Genomic DNA, 24,619 nt, shown 5'->3' on the forward strand with positions numbered 1-24,619 from the left:
TGTGTCTCTATTTATTCACACAATTTGCGTATATTTACTGTTTGTCTGATCATCAAGCTCGCGCCAGGTGATGTCATATCCACTGTTCAAACGCACCACTGTGTGGCGGCACCATCAGAGCCATGAATTTGTTTTTGGGAGGACATTAAAATATTAAAAAACGGAATATACGCGGTATTATCATTGCTAATAGCACCATTATAACTCACTGTATGCGACCAACAGGCAAAACAGTCAACTAAGATTGTGTTTCTGGGCCCCTTTAATAAGGGTCCTGTTCTGCACAAAATCCAGCATCAGCCTTGTGGGTGAAAAATCCCAAGAGAAGCGTTACCTAGGTGGGCGACCTAGGTAATGTGACCTTGTGGTGTCATCACAACCTGCCCACCGGAAATTTCAATTCCAGGTGGTCGAAATTTCTGGAGCCCTTCACTACAGTGTCCCTCATAGCCTGAGTTGCTTTGGGACGTTAAACCCCCATAAAGCCATAAACAACCTGCCCACCGGATTGTGAGCAAACTGACCACTGTGTCAGGCGGCAGTTAAATTAATGATTGGCCACGAGAGGTTGCTTGGGAAGAGCAACCTGGCTCGCACAAGCCCCATAAGTGGCTGCATCTTCCACCACAGGGCAGTGGCGCATCACTTAATCGCTGTACCTTCGCCAGAAGCGGTATGAGGACTCTAAGGGATCTATGAATGTAAAGTCGAGATGACCAGTTCCTCATGCATCGGCATTAACCCATTAACACAGTAAAGGGTGGTTCTTTTTTCTTCTTCTTTGTACGGAGAGGTTGTTCCTCCGTTCTTCTTTTTTCCGACGAAGTACTGAGCCAATAGGATGACAGGGGACTCTTGTCGAGCACTGATATAGGTTTTATGTACACAGACGACTATTTACAAGGAGTATGTACATGACAGCATCATGGCCCACCAGCCGCCCCGTGGACCCACTCCACGGCTACTCGAGAGCATGGTCTGCGTGCCTGGCTCCGGTCTAGACCAAAATCTCTGTGTCGCGATGGCAGCAGAGCATCGCGCGCCCCCGCGCTCTCTCCCCACGCGAAAAGAAAAAAAAGCAAGAAATTGAATTATTATTAAGCCGCGAGCAGGAGGAGCCTCGTCACTACATGTGTTTTCGCTCTCTCCCTAAAAGCCCCGGCCTCGGCGCCATACACAGCTTGCAAACGCGGCGACAAACGCCCTCCCGCAACAGGGACCGCGACACCCCCTCGGGGCAGGTAAGATGCCGCTAACCGTTCCCAGATGAGGCTAGCAAATGGGCGCGCAGCCACCGGGCATTGTCCGTACAGCGCCACGCCGTGTGGCACCGGCCCTGTCAGAGAAGGGATGCCTTCGATAACCGCAAGCGCGCCCTCCGCGAGCCTAACCCTTTGAAGAAAGCCGCGAGGCGTGCATGCTGCCCTTCCCTCTCCTCACAACAGACCTGTGGGCGATCCGCACTCGGCCACGGAGGATGCTTTCTTCCCGCAGGCCGCGACCGGGCGGAAACGCGACCTTCAACTGATAGGGGAGACCTCTCGTTTACTTTGGTAAAAAAAAACACGGAAACGAGCTCTTAACGAAACAGCGAACGCCGTCAAGGCTAACGACCGCGATGCTGCCAACGCGCCGCTCGTAGAGCGGCTTTTTCAGTCGTTATTACGGCGCCGGTTAAAATGGAAAGAGGCGATTCAATGGCGCCAACCTTACAAACACAATCATGTCATAAGCTTAAGGCGGAGCATAAGCGTCCCCTCCAATTTTTTAGTTCCAAAGCAACAGCTGAGTGCCCACTTGAGGGATAGTGCGCTACATGGAAGTTGGTGTTTGCAGTAGTGGCCACATAAGGGGCTTTCTGGAGGTTTATGACGTTGCTGTCATCACTGGCATAATACGCCATGTCCAAAAACTTGTGTATTTGCCTTCTGGCAAATTGGAACCCTATCCGGCAAAGCTGTTGCTATTTCTTAGCACTGAGGTACACAAAGTGTTGGTGGCTTTTTTATGTGTGTGAACACTGGGGGTGACATTGATGACGTTTGCTGTAGTTTCCCTGGCCTGCTGGCGTACAGAACTTGCCAGAACTTAGTGGAGACAGCTCTTAGAAGCACGATGTTTTTCTTTCTTTTTTTGTTGCTGCAGGGCTGGAGTCCTGTATAGGTTTTCAAACCAAGGAGATACCATACCGAGCGCCACCTATCTCATCAGGTGAGAATAAGCTCTGTCTGTTTTAGTGCAGCAGGGAAGAAGTCCCTGTCAGCATCAGTTAAAGGGCATGTAATGTCCAACGTGAAAATTAAAAAGTTATGATAAAAAAAGCTATGATGGGTAGAATGACGCAAATTTTTCCACAAAGGGCGTTGCATACATAAGACATCAAACAGAGGAGGAATTTTCTAAAAAAAAAAAAAAAAAATGTAAATCCTCTTTGCAGAAGATAAAGTGATAGCTTCTATTATTTTGAGCATATTATTGAGTTCCATGTTTTCCTACACAATTAAACATTAGCGGTAGTGATTATGAGCACTCAGTCAAAGTATATATCCATAGTATAGCTAGTGCCGCTGTTTGACGCAACAGTCTGGAAGCATTTTTTTTCTCCTCTTTTACTTTCAGCGGCGTCCAGTGTGGTTCTTGTCAGGTCGTGTCAAATGTGGGCCGCCCGCACGCCCTGCAGCTGAACCTGGCTCCCTCTGGTGGTGCCTGCCTTCAGCTGGCCGCGTCCAACGAAGCAGAGATGCAGCGCTGGGTCAACGCCCTCTCAGAGGCAGGGCAGTCCTCCTATCATGCGGTGCGTTTTAAGCATGGAATGCTGTCATTGCTGGCTTCCTTCAAATTTAGTGTTGAAGTCTCTGCATTGAAGCCTTCATTGCTCTGTGAAGCTGTTGCTGAAGAATTTCTGTGTGCCTTGCCTGAAAAAAAAAAAAAAAAAGGAGAATGCATATCAGTGATTTGCTGCAACTTTATCAAGGTTTGTTAAGTCAGTGCGAGGAAAACGTGCAATGCTACTGCTGTGTGCAGTTGGCTTGACATCAGGAACCTGCTTTTCGTGCAGAAGCATGTGGAGGTGGATTTCGCCACTGCATAATGTCAAGTGTGTGTGAGTCGTCATTGATGTTCTTTAGCTGGACCAGTAGCACTGGGTGCCAGCAGGCAGCATGTTTACTTGCATATTGGTTGATGGGCCATGTAGGTCCACCTTGGACTTTGGGACCCACAGAAATGAGTAAAGGTTGTTGTAAAGGTTGATCAACTGGAGCTCCAAGTTGCCGACTTTTGATAACGTCTACTGGCACAGTGTATCACAATGCACTTGCATACCAAGCACAAAATCGACACATCGTATGGACAAGTGTGTGATGGAACATGAAAGACCTAAATGCCTTCATTTCATTCAGTTTAAGTCCAGCAGACACCTTCAGTGTGTGTAGCGTCACTAATGTCGTGTGAATGGCAGCTGTCCTCTATGGGCGCATGGAAAGCTTGGCGTTGTTATTTCTTGTGAAAGGGTGCTCTTGGTGCTTTCACCACTATCTGTTACACATTTCGGTTACATAAAACTCTTGTGCTCCTGATCTCAGCGCATTTATGATGACTTGCTTATACCCCTGTCACACGGGCACTTTCGATGCTCATTGAACTCGATCTGCATCGAGATTTTCGAGCACGCTCGAAACATCCGGTGTTACACGGGCATTTTCAATGCTCCTTGAGAAGTTTCCCTCATGTGTGTTAGGTGGCGCCAAATGCTTCTCCAACAGCTATAACAAGGTGATGTCCGGCAACACTGTGCAGTCGGGGGCAGCGGCAGCCAAATCCGTAGCCAGACGTGCGACGCACCTCTGTGCCTCTGCTGTTGTGCGATGGAACCCGAGGGTCCGCAACGTCTCCGCGATTTCTGCGTAGACTACGGCGTTTCTCTTCTGGTGCCGCAAATTATCTAGGCGGTCTAGCCAGCAGTCGATGAGAGCGGCTGTCTCGCGCTCGCTCCACAGTTTGCGCGTCGACGAGCAGGAGGACACCATCTTTGTTGTTTACACTGACTGCGAAGCTTGGAGCGTGGTGCCGAGATTATACATAAATATGTTTGCATATAAGCAGGCATAGTGCCTGAAAATGTTCTGTCTTGCATTTTAATCAATTGCAACAACAACAGTTGTAGTTTTGTTTTGTTAACTAGTGTTTATTTTTATAGCTTCGTGAGAGCGAGAGTGCTTTCGATTGTGCTTGGAACCTCAAGCACTCTTGAGGGGCCGGCATCGAGTCGAGCAGGATCGAGCTCGATTGCGCTTGAAAGTGGCCGTGTGACAACCGTCGATCTGCATTGAGTTCGATGAGCATTGACTCAATGAGGATCGAAAGTGCCCATGTGACAGGGGTATTAGATGCTGCTAAGAATGGCGATCGACATTCGGGAGGTATGACTCGCTGGGAGAAGTTTCATTTTTATGACAAGGCCACATTTAGTGTGGTGGCACTCTATGCTTATCTGCTTATTAGCCAAATCTGAGAATCTTTTGCATGTCTGTGTTGAAAAGGATGGCCTGCGTGGAACCTCTGTGCTGCTACAGTGCTAGCAACTGCCATGCTTTGTTAAGGCTAAAAGGCACCTGAAAGGCAAGGCTTTCAGCTTTAGCCTCGGTGTCATTCTCTCTCTTCCTTTTCCGCATTTGTAAGTGGACTTGTGCCATGCTCTGGCCGTGATTTATGTATTGGTCAATGCCCAATTTGGATAGCGCGATTTTGAAGCATTCAGGCAGACCTCTATGTGAGTTAATACGGTTTGTTGTGATGCCAGGCTAGGTTCTGCTGCTTCTGCAGAGGGTTTTGGCGACACAGGGAGAATGCGTTTCACGCCTTGGACCTGCTGTTGCTGCTGGGAGAGGCTGACAGTTTTTGCTGATGTGAAATTTTTAGTTAAAAGAACTTGGGTTAGGCCATTTTCTGCACACAACTTTCTGCGCAAAAGCAGTGCAGGTAGTTTTTGGCCAGAAAACATTTCGAACTGAATAAACTGAAACATTGAATAAGGTAGCAAATCTATGACCAGTACATGCAAAGCCCTTGACAGTTATCATGCAAGTTGGATTTACAATGTTAGTTATTAAAAGTGCTAGTTTCTATAAAGTGTTTTAACTGGTGTGGTCACGCCCGAGTATTAATGCATAGTCAGGCACAGAATGCCCCAATTTTCTTTGTGATTTGTCAATGTTTTGTCTTTCTCTCTTTATTTTGATAAATCAACTTTGTACTTCTTGAGTGCTGCAGCCATTGTATAATGCATGCTAGTGATGCAGGTGTGCTAGCTGGTGAAAGATGCGCCATTATTTGTCGCACAGTCTGGATCCATGGGTGGTCTGGTGGCCTGCTGCCTGGTGCTGGTGGGCGACCTTGTGCTCACCCTTGTCGAAGGGTCAAGGGTCTTGGGTGTCGGAGTGGTCATCGATCTGAGTGCAGTACGGAGTGAGGACAACTTCTGCGTTATGGTGGGCTGCCTTTTCTTTATTGGCCTCTTTTTTTTTGTTCAATTCTTATTTTTCTCAGCACCTTTGTGCAACTCTGTTTTTTTCTGCACGCAGGAGTTTGATGGGGGTGAGGCCGAGAGCTGTGCCTACAACTGGATCTTCTGGTTTGCCTCCGAGGAAGAGAAAAACGAGTTCTTGGGCATCGTGTCCACATTGTGGCAGGAAATGTTCAAGGTTTGTGGGACTTGGCAAGTTTTTTGTGCATGAAAGAGAAGGGAGCCTTATTTATACGTGTGTTGCAGGTAGTTGACACGACACCAGCTTGGTCACACGACCTCGTACCTTGACATTGCATTGAGTGCCTGTTATTTAGTAGATGTTAGGCCAATAGAGTGGGAAAAAAATCGTTCCTCTAGAAAGTCTGCGCAACGTTCTAACATGGAAGGCACACAGGAAAGTACATTTCTAGAAGGCCTCGCCTACTTTAGCATGAAAGGGGCCCAAAAAAAGTGTGGTGCACATGACGAATCGTCAGGAACCACTTGCTTGTGTAAAGACGGAAGGTAAACATGTTCAAAAGGGATGACAAGCACTGTTTACTGCTTGCCTTTCAGCCTGTTTTAAATGCTGCTGGTCACGGCAGCTGTATATTTTGTGTAACTGTTGGGCATATGTATCTGAATCTCTGAAAGGTATTTTGTGGGTAAAGAACTTATTGTTAAGTTGTCACTCGAAATCAGTCATGGTGGCTTCAAGTTGAGAATTAAAAGTGTGTGCTGTATATTTGTTGCTTGAGCTGTCGTTTTGACGTGGAAAAATTTTGAGTACTCTACTGACAAGATTAGTTTTTGTAAGCAGTTAGTTTTGCAGAGAGTTGAGTCGCTGAAAAATATCTCGAATCTGCAAAGACCGAAAGTAATGTATTTTTTTTTTTTTTTAATGCGAAGTTGATTGCCTCAGGGCATAAAACGGCATGTAATGATAAATGAGGATGCCTAAATAAATGAGTAAAGGCTCGCTGATCTAATGAAATTGAGCAGTGAACAATGATGGAAAGTAATGTATTCATTTTCGTTTCGTAGAACTCAATCTCCTGTGTGCAATGGGGTTAGCATGTGCAAATCATGTTTTTGCTGAGCCGACTATCGAAATCATTATAAATAAAAGCATTGCTTTATTCTAACAAAATCATCATCTCCTTCCAATTACAACATTCCTGGATGTGCTTTAAAAGGCACTTAAAGATGCAAAGATACTGGTGTCTTGTCTCCTCTGAAGAAATCTATCATGTTTTCTATGCTACATGAGTACAGTAGACTCCCGTTGAAGCGAAAAAATCCCATGTGGCCATGCACTTGCACGCCGCCACAGCAATTCCCTCAAACGCAGAACTCACAAACACAGCTGCATTCGATGTTACCGAGAATGCGACGGGGCGAAAGCAGTGAAGTGGGCACTGGCGGCAAAATTAAAAGTAGTACCTGCTGACCCGATCGCGTGCAGTGTAGGAAAAACAGTGCGTGCTTAACTTCCTGATAGCTGTCTCGGGCCGAAACACTAAGCTGTGTTCCTAGTTGGGGGACAACGTTTCACATCTGGCATTTGCATACTGACACAGCGTTATGCTTCTGAAATTGGCAATTTTTCTCTGGCCCGAGACGAAAGGGAGATTGGATGTCTAGGAATGCTGCTTTATTTCAGCCTTTGTAAAGCTACCAGGAACTGATGTGCCCACTTAGTATTTCCACACTGAATTATTTCCACTCGGCACCAGAAGTTTTGCAGAAACATGCTGTATTTACTCGATTCTAATTGTTTTCTGGGAAAAGTATTCTAAAAATGACATGAGTGATAGAATCCAGTACAAAAATGGAACTGTGCTGGTGACACCCTACTGTCATCGGTGTCACAAAAATGGCAGCTTGGTAACTTGCGTATTGATATTGTCTGTGGCATTCCTGGATACCGAGAGGCCTTGCGAGCATTTGAGGTGTCCCATCAGCAAGGCGTCGACCTGGATTTGAGCTAACATGGCAACGTCAATTGCAAAGACAGGCTGAGTTCACTATGGCGCTGGGCTAAAAAATAAAAGGCGACCTTGCTTGCACACATTGGCACAGCCAGGCAGCCCCACCCTGAGCGCACAGCTGCCGCTGATGCTCCCGTCTGTCCAGGGCGCACAGGTATATCTTGGTGCTCTGCCAAGTTTGCCGAGCATGCCACCTCTGCCTGTGCTCCTGTCAAAAGATAAATGCGCCACGATGTTGTGGAAAGATGCTGCCAAGTTCTGCACTGTGGATGCCAATGAGGGCGTCAAGGAACGAGCTAAGATAAGCTCTTGCTTTAAAATAAGGTGAACTTGTGTACAGAGGCGAGTGGCAATCCGGCGGCCTCATGTACGTATTTCTTTATTGGTGCATGAAAATCCGCTTCGCATTACAATCGAGGGAATGTTGAAATCGAGTAAAGATGGTAATAGCTAAAAAGTTATTTTTTCTATACAAAAATACTCTGAGCAATTACATACAATGGTCGATAGCGTGTTTGAGGTTGTATTCGCTTACCTTGTGTCGGTATATTTTTGATGTTTGACTTACGTTAGCTGGGACACCTGGTAGAGTGCTCTTTGCCATTACCTTATCACTGCTAGGTAATTTTATTAATTTTTTCCATGTAACAGATATTTTGACACAACTATCATGCTCGTATATCCTATTTGTGGCACTTATGATACGACAAACTTCTAATAAGACGAACAAATTTTCATGCTCCCTTCAGGTTTTTAGGGAGTCTACTGTTCTGTACTAGTGCCTTCTTTCATTGCTTTGAATAGTTGTTCGCCCTGGCTTCAAGTGTGCTCCTATGGCTGAACGACACGGTGCTTTTGTACATGTGTTATCCTATCTTTCTTTTTCTTTTGTCATTTCACAGTTTGTGTTTTTATCACCTTCTTAGGTCCCACTTGAAATTGCACCAATGGCCGATGGAACCCTGAAGAAACACTGCTTGGAACGGGCCTCTCAGCTTGAAGCCAGGCTAACTCACTCCAAAGCATTTTGCCTTGACAGTTGAAGCGTCTGCCCTTCAGGTCACATGGAAGCTTAATCACAGAGGTCCCTTTGCAATGTTGTGTTTCATCTCGAAGGAGCTCTAGTGCAAACATACTGGTGCAGTGGGCAGTGCAATATGAGTGTCTGTTACAAAGCATGTGCACACACGAAGGTACCCCTTTCATCGATTTAGAATCCTGATCTCTGCAGTGAAAATAATTGTTCTTTTTGTGAACACTCGTTTCTCTTGCGTAAACTTGCATGTGAAATATTTCATTGCTGCCCATGCTGCATACGTTGGTTTTTGTGGCTGAGACAAATAGTTATTTCAGACAGTAGTGCTGCTAGAAATATTGAATTGCTAAAGCTGTTTACTTGATAAAAGTTGATCAAAATAGTGAACTCTATGTGTATTCAGTGTGCAGCTACTTGTCCATACAAGGGCTTAGTAGAAGAGGATCCTTATTCATTGTGTTATCCTGAGGAAGCATCCAATGAAAAGTGTTGATCACTTCCCGCCTTTCTTACGTTTGATCACATCTTTGTACCCTGCGGAATTGTTGTCGACAGCTGTAGTGCTTTTGGGCTAGGTGCACAGTGGCCTTATATTTTGCAAAGTCCCGTGTGTTGCTTGGCTGTGATAAAATGGGTGGCAACAACGATTATGGTGCCCGGTTGTCGCCGAGTGCAGTCCAGCCCTTCCATAGCTCTTCTGAGGCAATGTTGTGATGTACACACTCATGCAGGGTGTAGCAGGTGGACTAACTTTTGGGCCAGTTGGCGCATGATGATATTCAATGAGGAAATCATGCAAACTAAAGCACATTGTGACCGCTTAAGTGACGAGTTAGGCAATGCCTGGTCTTCTCTACTTAGCAGTTACTCAATCTCTCTTCTCTTCTGTGAAAGCAGTCATGAATGCATTGGCTAAATACATCAGAGTTCATGTGCAATCATTATTAGTGACTATTGTGCCCTGGCAGTGATCTTTATGAGGTTAGTAAACTGGAGTTACCAGGTGCATATGCAGATAATGGAGGTCGCAAACGAAGACATATGAAGTGAGTGCCTGATGCAAGTAATGTAATGCATCAGTCCTGTCATGTTTTGTTGTCAAGAGTTGAAATGCTGTGATCAATACACATGTAAAATATGCTAGATGTGTGATTCCATGTATGTACAACCTCCTCCTTTGCTCAGTTCCTGCTTGGCGAGACCTAGCTTGATGTTGATTTGTAAAGTTGACTGATAGGCTAAAGAAACTGAGTTGTTCAGGACTTGCAAGCTCTGAGCTTTCCTGCAATCACTTCAGACTTGTTGTAATTATGACCTAGCTTGATAGTGCAGTAGAATGATAACGTAAATGCTGCTACTATCATGAATCATACCGCATTATCATTGTCCTCTGTGGTTGAGTTCCTTCTCTGTTCTGTTGGTTGCACAACGAAGTTCTTATATGTGTTCTAGGTGTGTTGTCTGCCTGTCCTTGTTAAGCATACAGACTACAGTGGCATTCGTTTAGATTTAGAAAAATTGTGTTGAGGTTTGGCAGCAGAAATGACAAAGCCTTGTTGGTTGTTTATTTGAAGTCCTAGTCTATGCTAAAGTGTACAGTTGGTTGTTGCATAATCTTATGTACACTTTGTGGCAAGTACTATACAATTCATATTTTCTTGTAGTGCTTGCATGTGCTCCTCTCAAAAAAAGCCATCATTGCATTTTCACTGCGTGTTTTTTTTTTTTTAATGTGCTTTAAACCGTTTAGTGTAGCCTGTGGGCAGTGTTTTGTGTTTGAACAATACGAGGAGTTGCTGATAAGTACTGAGCCTTACCCAGAAAAAGTATAGCTAGGAAGCTTAAACTGTCACACTATTTGACACGTGCCCTCACGATGTCAGTGCTCTTGCGACATCTCTCCTGCGGCTTTTTAAGTTCCTGCAAATATAATTCTTCGAAATGCTAGTCAGACTGCTCATTTGCAGCATTAGTTGCCTCCAAAACGCTCCCACACCGTTGTCCCTTGAGACATTTTTTGAGATTGTGGAACAGATGGTAGTCAGACGGAGCCAGATCGGGCAAAAAGCCCAAGAAAGTCATTTTTGCAATACTGGCACCTGCAGGATGCAACTGAGGATGACGCTTTTGGTGAGCTTTCATCAGCATTTTTTTCTTAATATTTCACGATAAGTTATGTTAGATTGATGGTTGAGTCTTTCGGGTGGTAGTCCACGAGCCGAGTTCCCTTATCCCAAAAAATTGCTGCCATATGCTTCTTCACTGATCTTTGCACATGGACTTCAGTGGCCTGATGGAGCCGCTGTGTTTCCATTCCTTACTGTTCCTTTGTCTCTGGATCAAAACAGTTGTTCCTTATCTCATCACCATTTACCAGTTTGTCTATGAAATCTGACTAATTCCTTGCAAAATTCTTCAAAACAACCACTGGTGTCTCCACACGTCTCTTCTATTCAGTTGTCAAAAGTTTCGGGATTCTCTTTGCTGTAAGCTTTTTCATTTCCAAGTAGTTGTGGATAATGGCACCGACTCTCTCACGTGATATCCCCATATATCTGGCAATACTTGTGGCTGCAATTCGGTAGTCCTCTATGATATTGTCATGGGTGGCTTTCACATTTGTAGACATTTGTAGATGAGGGGACAGAGACTGGCCTTCCACTGGATTTCTCACTCTCAGCACTGAAATGGCCACCTTTAAAATTCAAATGTTTAATTTTTGCATATCTGCATTGCATTTTTTCCTTGGAAAAATAGGAACTTGGTTATGGTCCTGTGATCTCCCAGATTGAACGCAGTTGGAAATGTTTCCATGTTCACTTTTGAGGGGGAAAAAAAAAGTTGAAATCAAGGCTAGTTAATTTTTGAACCATTGAATACAGACAAACACAGAAGTGTATTGAACAGTTTACAGCTTCCGAGCTCAATTTTTTTTTTTGGAGTAAGACTCAATACTTATCAGCATCCCCTCGCAAGTTCTGCTAGAGCCTCTATGGCTTCTTTTGTTGTTCTCCTGGATTGTGAATCCGTAACATTTTGTACTGTCCTCACCTCTTATTATCTTTTATTTACACATAACGAAACTTTCCGTGAATTGTGGCAGCAATTTTGTTTTATGTTGAAATACCAATTGCTTTCTTTAATGCTTTAGTTAGGGATATGTGCCAATGCGCAAGGGTTTGTTAAAAGTGTGAGAATTCTCCTGTGTTTTTAGGCACTGCCTAACTTGAGAAGTTTCAAAGAGGCATGGGGCGGAAAGAGGTGGTGCGGGCCCGTGACATTAGCTGGCTTGCTATTTTATTGTGGCTGCTTACTGTTGTAGGTGACAAGTAGCAGGCTACAGGTTTTATGCCTCATGGGCACGTCCTAAAGAGAGCTTTAAAGGCAGGCTTTCTTTTTGCCTGGATTTTACCAAAGATCTTTTTTTTTTTTTTACCATCTCATTGCTGGAGTCATCTACTGTATGAAGTATTTCTGCCATTGTCTATGAGCAAACTGCACTTGATAATAGAGAAAAGTTATTGTAAAGAAGCAAGTGCATGTGCCTAATGTGCATGTCTTGTGGCATATGCAGTGTACTAGGTTGTTGTGTCACAAAGAAAGATGCATGTGCATAGTGTTGTAATATCACTTTATCACATCGAGCTCTAGTGCTTGCGAGCAATGACATGCTACCAGACTTGCAGGGACAAGCAAGCTCCTCTGATAGATCTGTTAAACGTCGCAGCGAGTGACGTCTACTAAGCAGTGCATGCACATGTGGATAGATGTTGATGCCGATTTTGTTCTGTCCATCTGTGGCCAGCCCAGGATGATTCATGTTAATCTTAACAGCACACCACTTGCCTTTTCTCGCCTACAAAATTGTTCCCCTCCTTAAACCCGTTGGTTACAGCATTTGTGCTTGCAGTTGAGGCATTGCGGCTGTGAACTTCCTCTTTCAGATGTATACGTTTTTCTTCAGCCAGGTGATTGGAAGACATTTTTTACAGTGAATCTTTGTTTGCTAGACCTGACTGGACAGCATCGTTTGCTTTGCTCCCTTTTCTCTGATGCAGTATCTTTTTCATTCCAAGTCAGCTGCTGTGATACAGCCAGTAATCAGTGTTGGCTTAATGCAGCAGTTATTACCTTCGTATTGGCGCCAATATAACTGCCTAGACAACATTGTTTTCTATTTGTGTGTTTGCGAGCAGTAGTCTTGCGTTTTTCACTTTTTACCTCGAAGCAGCAGCTGTAGTACAGCTGGTCATTACTGTATGCCTGTTTTTCTGTTAAGAAATGCTTTGGATGATCTGCAGTGCCGGAAGCCATGCAAGCAAGCAGTACTTTTTGCTGTGCACTTTTTCACATTGCTTGTGTTGGCATCACTGTTTGGCAGTTCCTGTGCAGCATGAATTGTTTTATGCCAACTTGTGCAAATGCAAGATGCAATAATAAAGGAGCTGACTTTGCTGCAATGCAGCTGTTCACTTCCTGAAGGTACTGCGCAGCTGAAAGTATTCAGCGTAGCTATGTTTCTCAGATGAAAATTGGTTCGAAAATTGGTTTTTCAGGAAAGAAAATGGTGCAGTATCCATCTCGCATCTCAGTGGATACAAGGGAAGGGAGGAAAGTGGGAGTGAGAGAAGAAAGAGGTGCCGTAGTGGAGGGTAGTGGAGGGCTCCAGAATAATTTCAACAGCCTGGGGATCTTCAACTTGCACTGACATCACACAGCACATGGGTGCCTTTTGTCGTGTGCTGGGTCGAACCCGGGTACTCCGGCCAGTAGTCGAGCACCCTAACCTTTCGGGTTTTCTCAGATGGCATTTTTCAAATTCTGTCTACTTGGGGGTTAGCCTTAGAGTTTGAGAAGATGAGTGCAGAATATGCTTTCTGTATGCTTGTGCACAAGGATCTCGCATTGTCGATATTCAAATGCATAACTGGTCAAATTAAGCTTGCCTCCTCTGTCACCATAAACAACAGCACTGTTAATACGGTTCCTATATTAACAAGACTTAACATTACCCTGGTTTTCTGCATATTTTTAGACTCGCCTTTCTGCTCTGCCTGTCTAAGTCATTGATTATGCTTTGCAGTTCATCCCTTGAGTGACTCATCTCATCAGTAATCTCATCAGGGAAATTGCAGATTACTAAGGTACTCTCCATTAGCTCCTATCCCCAATGGTTCCCAATCCAAGCCTCTGAATACCTCCTGTAATCGGGCTGTTAATAGCATTGGCGAGATCGTGTCTTCTTGCCCGACACCCTTCCTTATTGGAATTTTATTGCTGGCTTTATGAAGCACTATGGTAGCTGCGCAGCCATTGTGAATATCTTCTGGTATTTTTACATAAGGCTCATCTACACCGATTCCGTAATGCCTGCATGGCTGCTGAGGTTTCGACTCAGTCAAGTTCTTTCTCATAATCTATGAAGGTTGTAGTATACATATAGGGGTTGGTTTGTTTTGCAAATTTCTGTCACCTGGTTGTCAGTGTGGTTATGGTCTATTGTCGAGTAGCCGTTATAAAAGCCTACCAGACCCTTTAGTTGGTAGAAGCCAAAGGTTCTGTCCCTATTAGCGATTACCTTAGTAAATGCTTTGTAGGCAACAGAGAGTAAGCTGATTGGTCTAATTTTTCAAGCCCTTGACATCCCCTTTGTTATGGATTAAGATCATGTTAGCGTTCTTCCAAGCTTCCGGTAGGCTTGAGGTCATGAGTCATTGTGTATAGAGGGTGGCTAGTTTTTCTAGTGCAGTCTCCCTGTCCTATGCCAGCTACGACCATCCTATCTCCACCAACTAACTTTCTACCTCTTCCTGTTACGCTTGCCTCCTCTTGGACCATTCAGTTACCCTTAACGACCATCGGTTATCTTGTCGTCGCATCACATGCTCCGCCTAAGCCAATTTATTCTTGATTTCGACTAGGATGTCATTAACCTGTGTTTATTCCCCGACCCACTCTGCCCTCTTCTTGTCTCTCAACACTGCACCTATCATTTCCTTTTCCATAGCTTGCTGCGTTGTCAACTAAAGGCGAACCCTTTCTGTTAGCCTCCATGTTTCCATCCTGTAGGTGAGTACCGGTAAGATACAGCTGTTATGGAAGGTGATTTTTTTTTAACCTTTACAGATTTTTATTTTAGAAACAAATACGATGGTGTGGTCTGTTGAGCTGGAATGTACAGCAAGGCGGATACTGTGTACCTCGTATGGATCAGTAATTCGATGAATAAATAACAAACTGATCCAATATTCAGGAGGAATCCCCCAAGGTGGTGTATATTTGTAATAAGGGAGTAGTTACTCATTGACACCCACCCGAGTGCAGCCAAATGGCTACAAAGGAAAGCTATACAGCTTTCTCAGAAACTCCACAGTGAAAGAAAAATTCGTTACCAGGTTACTAGCTAAACTACATGATGAGAGTCTGTGTAGTTAACTTGTATAACACTGGGTGTTCCACATTATTCAACCCAGATTTTCCTCTTGCAAACCTGAAAGATACGTTGGTAAGGTCTGCATGTGAACTGCATGGCAAAGCAAATGCTGTTATCAGCTAAAAGAAAAACTAATCTACATTTTTAGTCTTGGGGCACAACACGGCGAAATTGAAAGTCGCTGAATCCACTTACCTTTTGAAACATGTTCTTTTTGGACATATATCTTCTGGATGTCGGAATTGTGGAATGGATTTGCCATGAAGATGAGAGGCCATCTTACTAGTGTGGCTGCAGCACCAGGAAGAACTGAGAAGCGAGACAGTTGCGTCAACCACAATGCGCTCAAGCCGTCTGGTGCCGGCGAGCACACAATGGTGACAAGAAGCTCATACGAGGCTGTGGCAGAAATGGTTTATTGGCAGTTCTTGGGAGAGAAAACGCGCTGGCACTGGAGATCTTTTTTGTTAGAGAGTCTGGTATCATGAGGGGACTGAGTCAGTGGAACACATTTTTAGACGAACATGCTGAATGCCGCATCGAAGTGGATTTAGTAGTAGCTCTAGTAAAAACATTTCAGTAAGAATGCATGCATTAATGCATAGGGCTCAGGGGAGAGATTAAGAAGAGGATCGGTTTTACTTAGTCCAGGACCCTGTTGGCCTTCGTCACCAGCATGAGCTGTCTGCATGGGTTGGAGTCGGCCAGGAGGGCCTCCCACTGCTCTAGACTGGCTATTAATATTGAGTAATAAGGGGCTCTTTTCGCAATCCCTGGTAGCGCATTCATCGCACCCGCTCTTTCATGAATCTAGTCTGCCACATTTTATGGTACTTGACTTCTTGTATATGTGTGCTTGCAATTGTCTCAGTGAAGTGGCCTGCTTAAGGTTTTCTGCCGGAGGCCCATTCTTTTTACATGCTCTAAACGTTTTCATTGCCTCCCCGCAAGGTTGTGCCATGTTGAATGGTTTGACCGGCAAACTTGCCCTCCGATTCGGAAACCCTCGAACAAAAAGCGTCTACCGTGACGTTTCCCTCAACCCCACAGTGTCGGGAACCTAAATGATTGTGTGTCGAATGTTTGCATTGTTAGTTCTGTGTCTGTGTTCTTATTCAAAAAGGATCCTCGCGACTTTGCGGCTGATACTTCGGTCTCTGTATGCCCTCGTCGTAACTTGAGAATTAATCTCTATCCAGTCGCTCAGTCCTCAACGGTTGGCCTCCTTCAGAGCCAGGGCTATGAAGACCTCTTCCGCTGCCTGTCTGGTCTTCGTGCGTACTGATGAACCGGTGATTGCCTTTCTTCTGACGTTCACTACTGCTACCGCCCTCAAGTTTTCTTCTGTTCTGTACATGGACGCGCCACACACGAGAACCAGCTGTTCTCTCTTGAGGAACCTGTCTGTGACGATCACACCACCCTCCTTCTCTCCTGGTTCTTCGGGTCCATGTTCTTGGGCACCAGTTTTACCACGCTCTTCATTTTGCTGTCAATGTCTATCTTGTCTTCGCACCAGTCTTCTGGCGGATACCCCAGCTTTACCAGTGGTGCTCTACCAGCGGGCGTTCTTTTCAGTCTTCCCAACTGAAACCTGAGCATGCGTGGTATTGCTGTGCTCCTCATAGGTTACGTACGCCTCCATGTTCATCAGCCTCTCCGTCGAGGCCCAATTCATCACATCAAAGGCTTGCTTATACGCCTTTTTGATGAATGTTTCCATTACCACTTTATTGGGTGTTAGGTACAGAAGCGCGTATGTCATTCTCTGTATGATCAGAGTCGCATTCGTCTCCACAGATGATCTGCAAGATATCATCTGCACAGATGATATCTCCCGCTCTTCACTCCAATTCTCTTGTTCATAATCCTGTTAAGCATCCTGCATGTTTCGTTGAGTGTTCCAGGAGCTGGATCGAATGGTCCCGCTTGCCTTTCTCCTGCAGCCATATTCTCAAGATGCGGAGTTTAGTTGTCCTCCTCAAGGATTGTCTATCGATTTCCAATTCTATTGTTTGCCTGTCCTGTTTGTTTTAATGAAGTCTAATAAATTCCAGTTTCTCCAGTGCGCCCTGCATCCCGTTATAGAATGCAAATTCGCCAATCTCATCAGCAACTTTCTGCAGTTCTTGTTTCCGGTCGATCCTTTTGTCGTCCAGACTTATTTGGGCCACGTAAATTGAGTGTTCTATGTCTGATGTTTTTCAGTCTCCCAGTTACTCTAATTATTGCTGTGTTAAAGAGCAGAAGTGAGACGATGGATCCTAGCGGTATCCTTTTGTTTGGTGTGGTCTTTTCCAACCTTAGGTTGTTGTTTCCAATCGTGGCTGTTCTGTTGGATAGGAAGGCCTTTACGTACGCAAAGATCCTGTTCCCGCGGTTCATTGCCAAAAATGGCATTGTGGCTGATGGTTTGAAATGCCTCTTTGAGTTCCACGGCCAAGATTATGCCTGCTCAAGTTCCTGATATTTTTCTCAGTACAATGTCTCTCAATTGGAGCGTCACGTCTTGCGTGGACAGCCCCATTGTGAACCCGAACATAGTGTCCGGGAAGAGACCATTGTCCTCCATGTAGTTGCTCAGTCTGGCCTTAATCACTTTCTCTTACAATTTTTTCCTGGGCATGAGGTTAGCGAGATGGGCCAGAGATTTTCTAAGCTCAGTTTCTTCCCTGGTTTAGGCACCATGATAATATCTGCATATTTCCACTCCGCTGGGACCATGCCCACTTGCCGATGCACGTCCATTAGTTTAGTCACGCTCTCTAACTGGTTGTCATTGAGGTTTCGGATTATGGAACTTGTCACTTGACCTCTGCCTGCTGCCATGTTTGTCGTGAGTGACTTGGCAGCCACATCTACCTCCTGTTGTGTTATCAGTTCATCCAGCTTAGACTTCCTTGACCCTGAGTATACCAGGCAGCACCTGCGCGTTCCTCACGTACTTGGATGAAAGAAATTATGTAATGTGGACGTCCGTTCCCTGAAAGTTGCTCGTGTTACGCTCTAGCGCCTTGCTGTGTTCTCTGATTTCATTGGGCCTCTGAGGTGCTTGAGCAGCACCCATGTTTTGGCCCTTCCTAAGTTGCCTGCCGTTAAGTCAATCGCTAATTTGGTTCCTATTATCCCTAAGGAAGCTTGCGGAATGGTCGTCCACCTCCTTGTTGATCTGAACTATCCTGAGCCTCAGCTTTCTTGTGTGTTTTTGCTTCTTCCAACTATTAGTCAGCCCTCTACGAGCTTCCCATATTTTGTAGCAAGCGCTTATCTGCCAGTGGAAATTTGCTGTTAACCTCTAGTTTCTTGTTCCTGTGGTCTTAGGTGTCTGGTCCACTTTTTGAGGTCCGTTATCACGGTTCCTTCGCTTTTTTGAGTAATTCTTCCCAGTCTTGTGAGTGTCGCCTTTGTCTCTATTTTGCTGCAAGTGTTATTTGCGCTTGAATCATGCAGTGATCGCATCCGTAGTGTTGCCCAGTGTTGGACCATTCCCAATCTGGGATATTTCTGATGAAAGTAAAATCAGGGCCAGTCTCTATTGGAATGCTGCTTCCCCCTTTAGCGGGGTATCTGACGTTGATTTCCAGCCCATGTGTGTCTACTCCGACTAAGATAATTTTTCCTATCTTCATACTGAGCTTGTAACCTCACCGCTTGTGCGGAGCACTGAAATTTCATACACTTACGAGGGAAGTGTGTTCTTCCGCAGTAGTGAATAGTACGAATGTGCTCTTCTGCCTGCGTTTCTTAGTATGACCTCCATTAAAATGTGTTCTATGTCTTCCAGTGTCTTACGCTTGTGCGTGGTGACCCCCTTCTGACATAGGATGGCCACTTTTTTTAAATCTATTGTCTACTACAGTGTCGTAGCCGACAACCTTTGGTGAAGTGTTAGTTTCTTGCAGCGCTGTTATCATTGATGGATGTTTATGCTACATTACGTGTGTACTGAAACCAGTCTTCATCCTAAATCCCCTGCAATTCCATTGCCATATCGTAAGTTTTTCTTCTGTTCAACCTACTCATAATCTGTTGTAAAGCTGTCATCACCATGTTCTGCTGCTCTTGTATTTGTTGTAGCGGTTGCTGTGTACCTCTAGCTTCCATAACCTATGGTGATATGGCTACGTATTTGCATCTGCGTGTTTAGCCTCCCTGTTGGTGATTCTACCTCATGTGCTTCTCTCAGCAAGGTGCTGTGTCCATTTCTTCTCTTGCTAGGCAGCGTGCCGTTGCACTGTTTTATGTCCATCGTGCAAAACCAACTCATCCAACAGTTCATGCTTTCAAGTTTCTCCTGTGTTTGAACAAAGCTGTTGTTTGCTTCTCTTTGTTGTTTTGTTTCTATACACTAGAGCCTCGTTTTTAGACATTCGTTCTCCTGATCTACCTGTTAGTCTTTTCTAGGGCTTAGAATCTAGCCTATATTGAACAGTCTAGAGCAGTGCAACAGACGGGAGGCTCACTCCTAGACCGACTCACCTTCCTGGGCTTCTTTTTGGTTGTGGAAGCGTCAGGAGTGTTCCCCAGGTTCCAGGCGTTGCCCCCACCATCTCCGGCGTAGCTTGCAGCCGGTGGACCCGAAAAGTCTGCTTCTTTCAAGAGCAGCATTCTGCTTGTACTGCTGTTGCCTCTGTTCGAGACTTGGATCCCAGAAATCTCTCCTTTCCTCTTGTTTCGGCTCCCTCACAGGTTGAACCACCGTGGCCTCCCATGGTAAGAGCTGCCTTGTCTGTTATTGTTTCTTTGGTGTCTTCTTTCCTTGGCTTGTTGATTTTGCTGACCTATCCTCTCGAGACGTCTGTTGCATCCTATTTCACCCGTGGCGGGCGCTTCACCGCACCATTTGCGCCTGGGCTAGCCTCCCTTGTGACCATGGACGTTTGCATGTTTGTACTCTGGGCATTGCGGGATGGGTTGTAGCTCTAGGCGGACGTCTGACCAGTGCCCCTGCTCAGGCACCTAAAGCACACCTCCTTCGTCGGCTGGTTAGGGTACACTCTGTACAGTCCTCCCATCACTGCCTCGGTCCGTCGTATGCGATGGGTGCCAACTCTGACTTCCCTAGCATTCTTGTGTAGACCGCACAAATTCTTGTCGTTGCTACTTGGATGTGGTTCATTAGGGTGTCCTGCGGGGTGCCAGCCACGAATCCATGCACCACTCCTGACAGTTCCTTGGCTTTCGAGCAGTATAGGCATTGAACTCTGTTTGTCTCAGAGGCACAGCTCTTATTGTAGTGCTTCTGCCATCTTGCCATCTGGTGTCTGGACTATTATTATGTTTGAGATAGCTTTCACTGCGACGAGCATATTATCAATGTTCGCCAGTGCTTGTATGCAGTCGCTGGGCTTGATGGTTGGTTTGGTTGGTTTATGGGGTTTAACGTCCCAAAGCGACTAAGGCTATGAGAGACGCCGTAGTGGAGGGCTCCGGAAATTTCGACCACCTGGGGTTCTTTAACGTGCACAGACATCGCACAGTACAGGGGCCTGTAGAATTTCTCTTCCAAAGAAATTCAACTGCCGCGGCCGGGATCGAACCCGCGTCTTTCGGGTCAGCAGCCGAGCACCATAACCACTGAGCCACCGCGGCAGCCTAGTCGCTGGGCTTGAAATATCCCTCTCTGAAGCCATGGCTCGTTTGTCAGGGTACGATCTTGTATCCTCCCTTGGGTAGCTTCACAAAATCTCGCCTCTTGCTAGAAAAGCTCTTCGACTATTATCTGCTTGGAGCAGAAGCTGGTGTCGTCAGCGGGAGTGTGGCATTCGGTCTCGGTGTCCCAGTTATCTGCTGCTGCTGTTCTTGCTGGAGTCTTGTTTGCCTCGCAAGGTGTGTTCGCCTAGCTTTCCTGTCCTACTGGACTCTGTGCTCCACTAATTCTGTCAACACTTGTCACGGGGTCTCGATCATCGGGTAAACCCTTGTCTGTTCTTGCGGTCCCCTCGTAGCTCCAGCATTGTTGATGTTTTCAAGCTCCATGGCTTGGGGCTACTCCATACCTGGGGCTGTGGTGTGACTGCCGATGGTGCTGCTGCCATACCGCCGTCTAATCTGCTCACACCCAATAGGCCTAGTGAAGCCTATGCGCCTCTTGTCTCGGTCCAGGCGTTAAGGTTAGTGCAGCTCCCGCTGCCTCCGAGATGTAAACCCGAGTGCTGAAAAATATTTCATTCAGAGTTGAAATCTGTGTCCAGATGGTCGTTGTAACTTCACGGAACGCATCAAATAAAAAAAATTTGCCTTGGAATGAGATTTTCCGGTGCAAAACTTTGATGATTCACGGAGCCCATGTTAAGCAAGTTGACGTTTCAGTTATGTTCAAGGCAAGAGCCCATCGAATGCAGTCATGGTGCACAATCCGGGTGAAGCAGGACAACTTCACTGATGCTTGTGGTCGAGCAAAATGCTTGTGGGGAACAGAAAGGAATCTTGCACGACGCATGGCTGTAACTGCGGGGCTAGATGTGGGCTCAGAAGACACCATACTCAATGCACGTAGTAGCACGTCCAAATGGGTGCAGTGCGGTAAAGCCAGAGCCAGCGTACCTGCAGATACGAAGGGTGATGTAAATAAATGGCACAAACATGAAATTCGTGTGCCCGCTCTGACAGCATCCAACCAACATTGCTAGGCCCAGAAAATTTAATCGGCAGCAAAATATTGAAAAGAAAGTCCGTGGACGTTTACCCTTCTGGCAAGGCGAATTTCATCTATAGCTGGCATGCACGGTTGACTGGATGTTTACCGTGATGCTAAGGAGTGTAGGGGAGTGATGGAAAAGGTGTGTGCTTTGTGTGTGTGCATGCGGTGCACGTGTGTGGGGTGAGAGAGCGGGGGGGGGGGGGGGGGGGGCTGTGCAGGCTCATATTACATGACTGTATAAAATGTAAATGAAGAGACACGGAAGTGAATCAGTCTGCTGCAGTGGGCTTACTCCGCAATAAAGTAGATATCAGGTAATGAAATGGAGCAATAGGTTAAAAGTAACTTTAGGAGAGCAAAATAAAAATAAGCAATAAGGTGTGAAAAAACGCACTCAATAACGGGAAAGCTGAGGCCTCTATCCCGATGAGCCAGCTTCAAAGGGAAGACAGCCTCGAGGAGACAAAGCACGGCAGCACTCTGAAAAAAAAAAGAAAAGGAGAAAAAAGCCCAATAAATTAGGCAAGATCGACTAACAAAATTGAACAACAGAGTGAAACTACCCAAAATATGAAAGGCATAAAAGTTTCACAAAGGCGGTTGCAAACATTCTATAGAATGCAGCATTCTCGAAATATTCATGGCAAACAGAACAGAGGATGAGTCCTATCAATAGCTATTCAGTTTGGCCTAACACAGAAAACGAAAGTCCAAAAGCCATTTGCTCACTTGAGGCAGACACTCGAGTGATGTCGTCGATGTGCAGCCTGGCATCGTTGATGGCCAAGAACAGTTGATGGCAGCAGCCCCATACTCCACGTTGGCAGAAGCTTGGAGCTGGCACACTGGAGCGCTCACAGTGGTGACGATGGTCCAGGAGCAGCAGGTTACCAGCAGGCACTGACTGGGGGCTCTCGTGTTGATGGGAAGGAGCAGCGTGGAAACTGTTGGTGTCCACATCCAGCCGGTAGGTCTCAGGAAGGAGACAACAAAGCTCACTTGCTGCTTTGCACTGCCGATGATCAGGTTCTTGTGCACATATACCATGTCGTTGTGCCACATCGGGTTTTTGCTTTTACAATCATTGCGTAGTCCTTCTCTTCTGAGCTCATTCCACAAGTCTCCTTGGTTTCTCTTCGTAGTCTTTCCTGTTTCATCAGACCTTGTGCACTAACTCATGATAGAAAGAAGCACAATTAACGAACATCTTTATACACTTTAACAGAAAAATTGAAAGGCTAGAACATAAGTGTACTGGTGAAATGCGTAAGAAAAGAAGAAAGGCAGGGAAAGAAGATGTGAAGTGTACAAATGGAGATGGAAGTATTTTAAAGAAGGAATAACCTTGCACACCACAAGAGAGTCGGACTGGAGTCCACCTTGCCTGGTCAAGAGGCCCCCTTGAAAGTATGCAAAGGTAGCTAATGACTCCACCAATGTGAAGGCCTGTTTTTGAGCCAGAATGAGCCATTTGAATAAAATTGATGAGCAGTTTCGAAAGTAACGACAAACTTCTGGCATATTTTCAACCATACGTGCACAAATTACGATGAAAGGTGGAACCTATAGAAAGTAAAAAGGGAACTACCTTTAGCTCATAACGGTGCTAATGAGAGGTTTGCTGGGAGGAAAGTGTTTGAGGATATCAAAAACATTATGCACACAAAAGTAATGCTTGGTGTCTCAATTATGCGACCATAACTGACTGCGATGCAGGTGCAATACATGTAAGACGTGTATGAATTTGGTGAAGTGTAGAACTACCTTAACTCGTAAATGTGCTAATGAGAGGTATGCTTGGAGAAAAGTGTTTGTGGATATCAAAAATATTATGCACTCGAAGTAATGTTTGACGTCTCAATTTTGCGACCATAACTGACTGCAATACATGTAAGATGTGGGTGAATTTGGTGAAGTGTAGGACTCGAGAGTGTGTGCCCATAAATAAATGCACTAGCTGCTGGTGGAATGGGTGAAATTAGTGTAAACGTAGGTAACTGATAGCAACATGACTAAGCAAGAGACAGAGACCAGTGCGATGCAACTAATTTATATTTGAATGAAGGGTGAACAGTATAAGTGCTATTTGTTATGAGGGCCCTCAGCTCTTGTAGACTCATAACACAGATTGTTGTTAGATATAGTTCTTGTGTAGCGAGGCAATATATCATACGAGAGGCAAGTAAGGATTATCTGGCATGGTGCACGGATGCACAGGGCCAGATTCGTGCTCGCACTTAATGACCGAGCTTCGAGAAGCCAAGTCGGAGTATCTGCAAGACAAGTGGAAAGAATGGATGACGTGCGCATGCTGTAGAGGCATCCGATGGGCATGCTGTACACTTCCTGTACTATCGGGAGTAAAAGTTACGCACACCACGCAAGCTTCAACTCACCACCATATTGCTGGTGTCAAGACAGCTCAGGGGGAAACGGTGAGGGCGGCACTGTCATCTGGAGCATGTCACTTCGGACGCCGTAGAAGAGAGCTGGGGCTGCGATGACACTTGCAATGACACTGCACAAAACATGGGCATTTCCAAATTTCACCTCTATCTGAATATGGGCGCTACGGTTTGGATTGAACCCGCGACCTTGGGGGGTCAGCAGCTGAATGCCAAAACCACTGAGCCACTCCGGCGTGTTTTTCTTGCTTCTGTGCGTTATGCAGTTCTCCTTGTAGAAAATGGAGAAAACTTACCAGGATTTAGCATATGCAGCCTATGCAAAGCAAAAAGGTAATATCTTGCACCGTGCATGGATACCGAACCAAGACCAGAGATCTGAACTTGCACTTGCTGAGTCAGCTCCGTGCTTCCCGTGTGCATATATCTGCAAAGATAAGAAACAAGCTTCACTAAAGGCAACCGTGGATGTCGTGAACATTCGGCGGCGCCCGAGGGTCACGCTGCACACTGGCTGCACTGTCGAGAGCAAATGTGGCGCATATATACCACATAATCTGCATCCTCTGCCCCCTTGCACTGGCATCTGGTGTCAGTAGAGTCCT

The 24,619-nt window shown here is 45.6% G+C and overlaps 2 protein-coding genes across 2 annotated transcripts in view; one reads left to right on the top strand and one right to left on the bottom strand.

The window, feature by feature from the left end:
- LOC149364887 (pleckstrin homology domain-containing family M member 2-like) overlaps positions 1 to 12,993 on the top strand; it is a 35,894-nt gene extending 22,901 nt beyond the window's left edge. The window contains exons 12-16 of the mRNA XM_089574847.1: positions 2,146 to 2,211; positions 2,620 to 2,794; positions 5,343 to 5,489; positions 5,583 to 5,702; positions 8,424 to 12,993. Coding sequence (XP_089430973.1) covers positions 2,146 to 2,211; positions 2,620 to 2,794; positions 5,343 to 5,489; positions 5,583 to 5,702; positions 8,424 to 8,540 — 625 coding nt within the window. The 3' untranslated portion in view covers positions 8,541 to 12,993. The remainder of the gene's footprint in view (positions 1 to 2,145; positions 2,212 to 2,619; positions 2,795 to 5,342; positions 5,490 to 5,582; positions 5,703 to 8,423) is intronic.
- A 7,819-nt stretch (positions 12,994 to 20,812) lies between these two features.
- LOC149364888 (uncharacterized) lies at positions 20,813 to 23,712 on the bottom strand. Its single transcript, XM_089570214.1, has 3 exons — positions 22,339 to 23,712; positions 22,004 to 22,089; positions 20,813 to 21,512 (listed from the first exon to the last, which is right to left on the bottom strand). The coding sequence occupies exons 1-3, from the start codon at positions 22,669 to 22,671 to the stop codon at positions 21,437 to 21,439; spliced, it is 495 nt and encodes a 164-aa protein (XP_089426340.1). The 5' UTR covers positions 22,672 to 23,712; the 3' UTR covers positions 20,813 to 21,436.
- Between the last annotated feature and the right edge of the window lie 907 nt (positions 23,713 to 24,619).

The sequence above is a fragment of the Amblyomma mixtum genome, chromosome 2 (genome assembly GCF_055824585.1).
Source record: "Amblyomma mixtum isolate Tamu chromosome 2, ASM5582458v1, whole genome shotgun sequence".
Taxonomy (NCBI): domain Eukaryota; kingdom Metazoa; phylum Arthropoda; class Arachnida; order Ixodida; family Ixodidae; genus Amblyomma; species Amblyomma mixtum.

Bases quoted from the DNA above. Each gene is read 5' to 3' on its own strand.
- LOC149364888 (XM_089570214.1), bottom strand. From the start codon at position 22,671: ATGTGGCACAACGACATGGTATATGTGCACAAGAACCTGATCATCGGC. The intron at 22,090-22,338 runs GTGAGCAAATGG...TTTTTTTTTCAG, and splicing joins CACTCGAGTGTCTGCCTCAA to AGTGCTGCCGTGCTTTGTCT. The intron at 21,513-22,003 runs GTGCGTTTTTTC...TCGTATCTGCAG, and splicing joins CTCAGCTTTCCCGTTATTGA to GTACGCTGGCTCTGGCTTTA.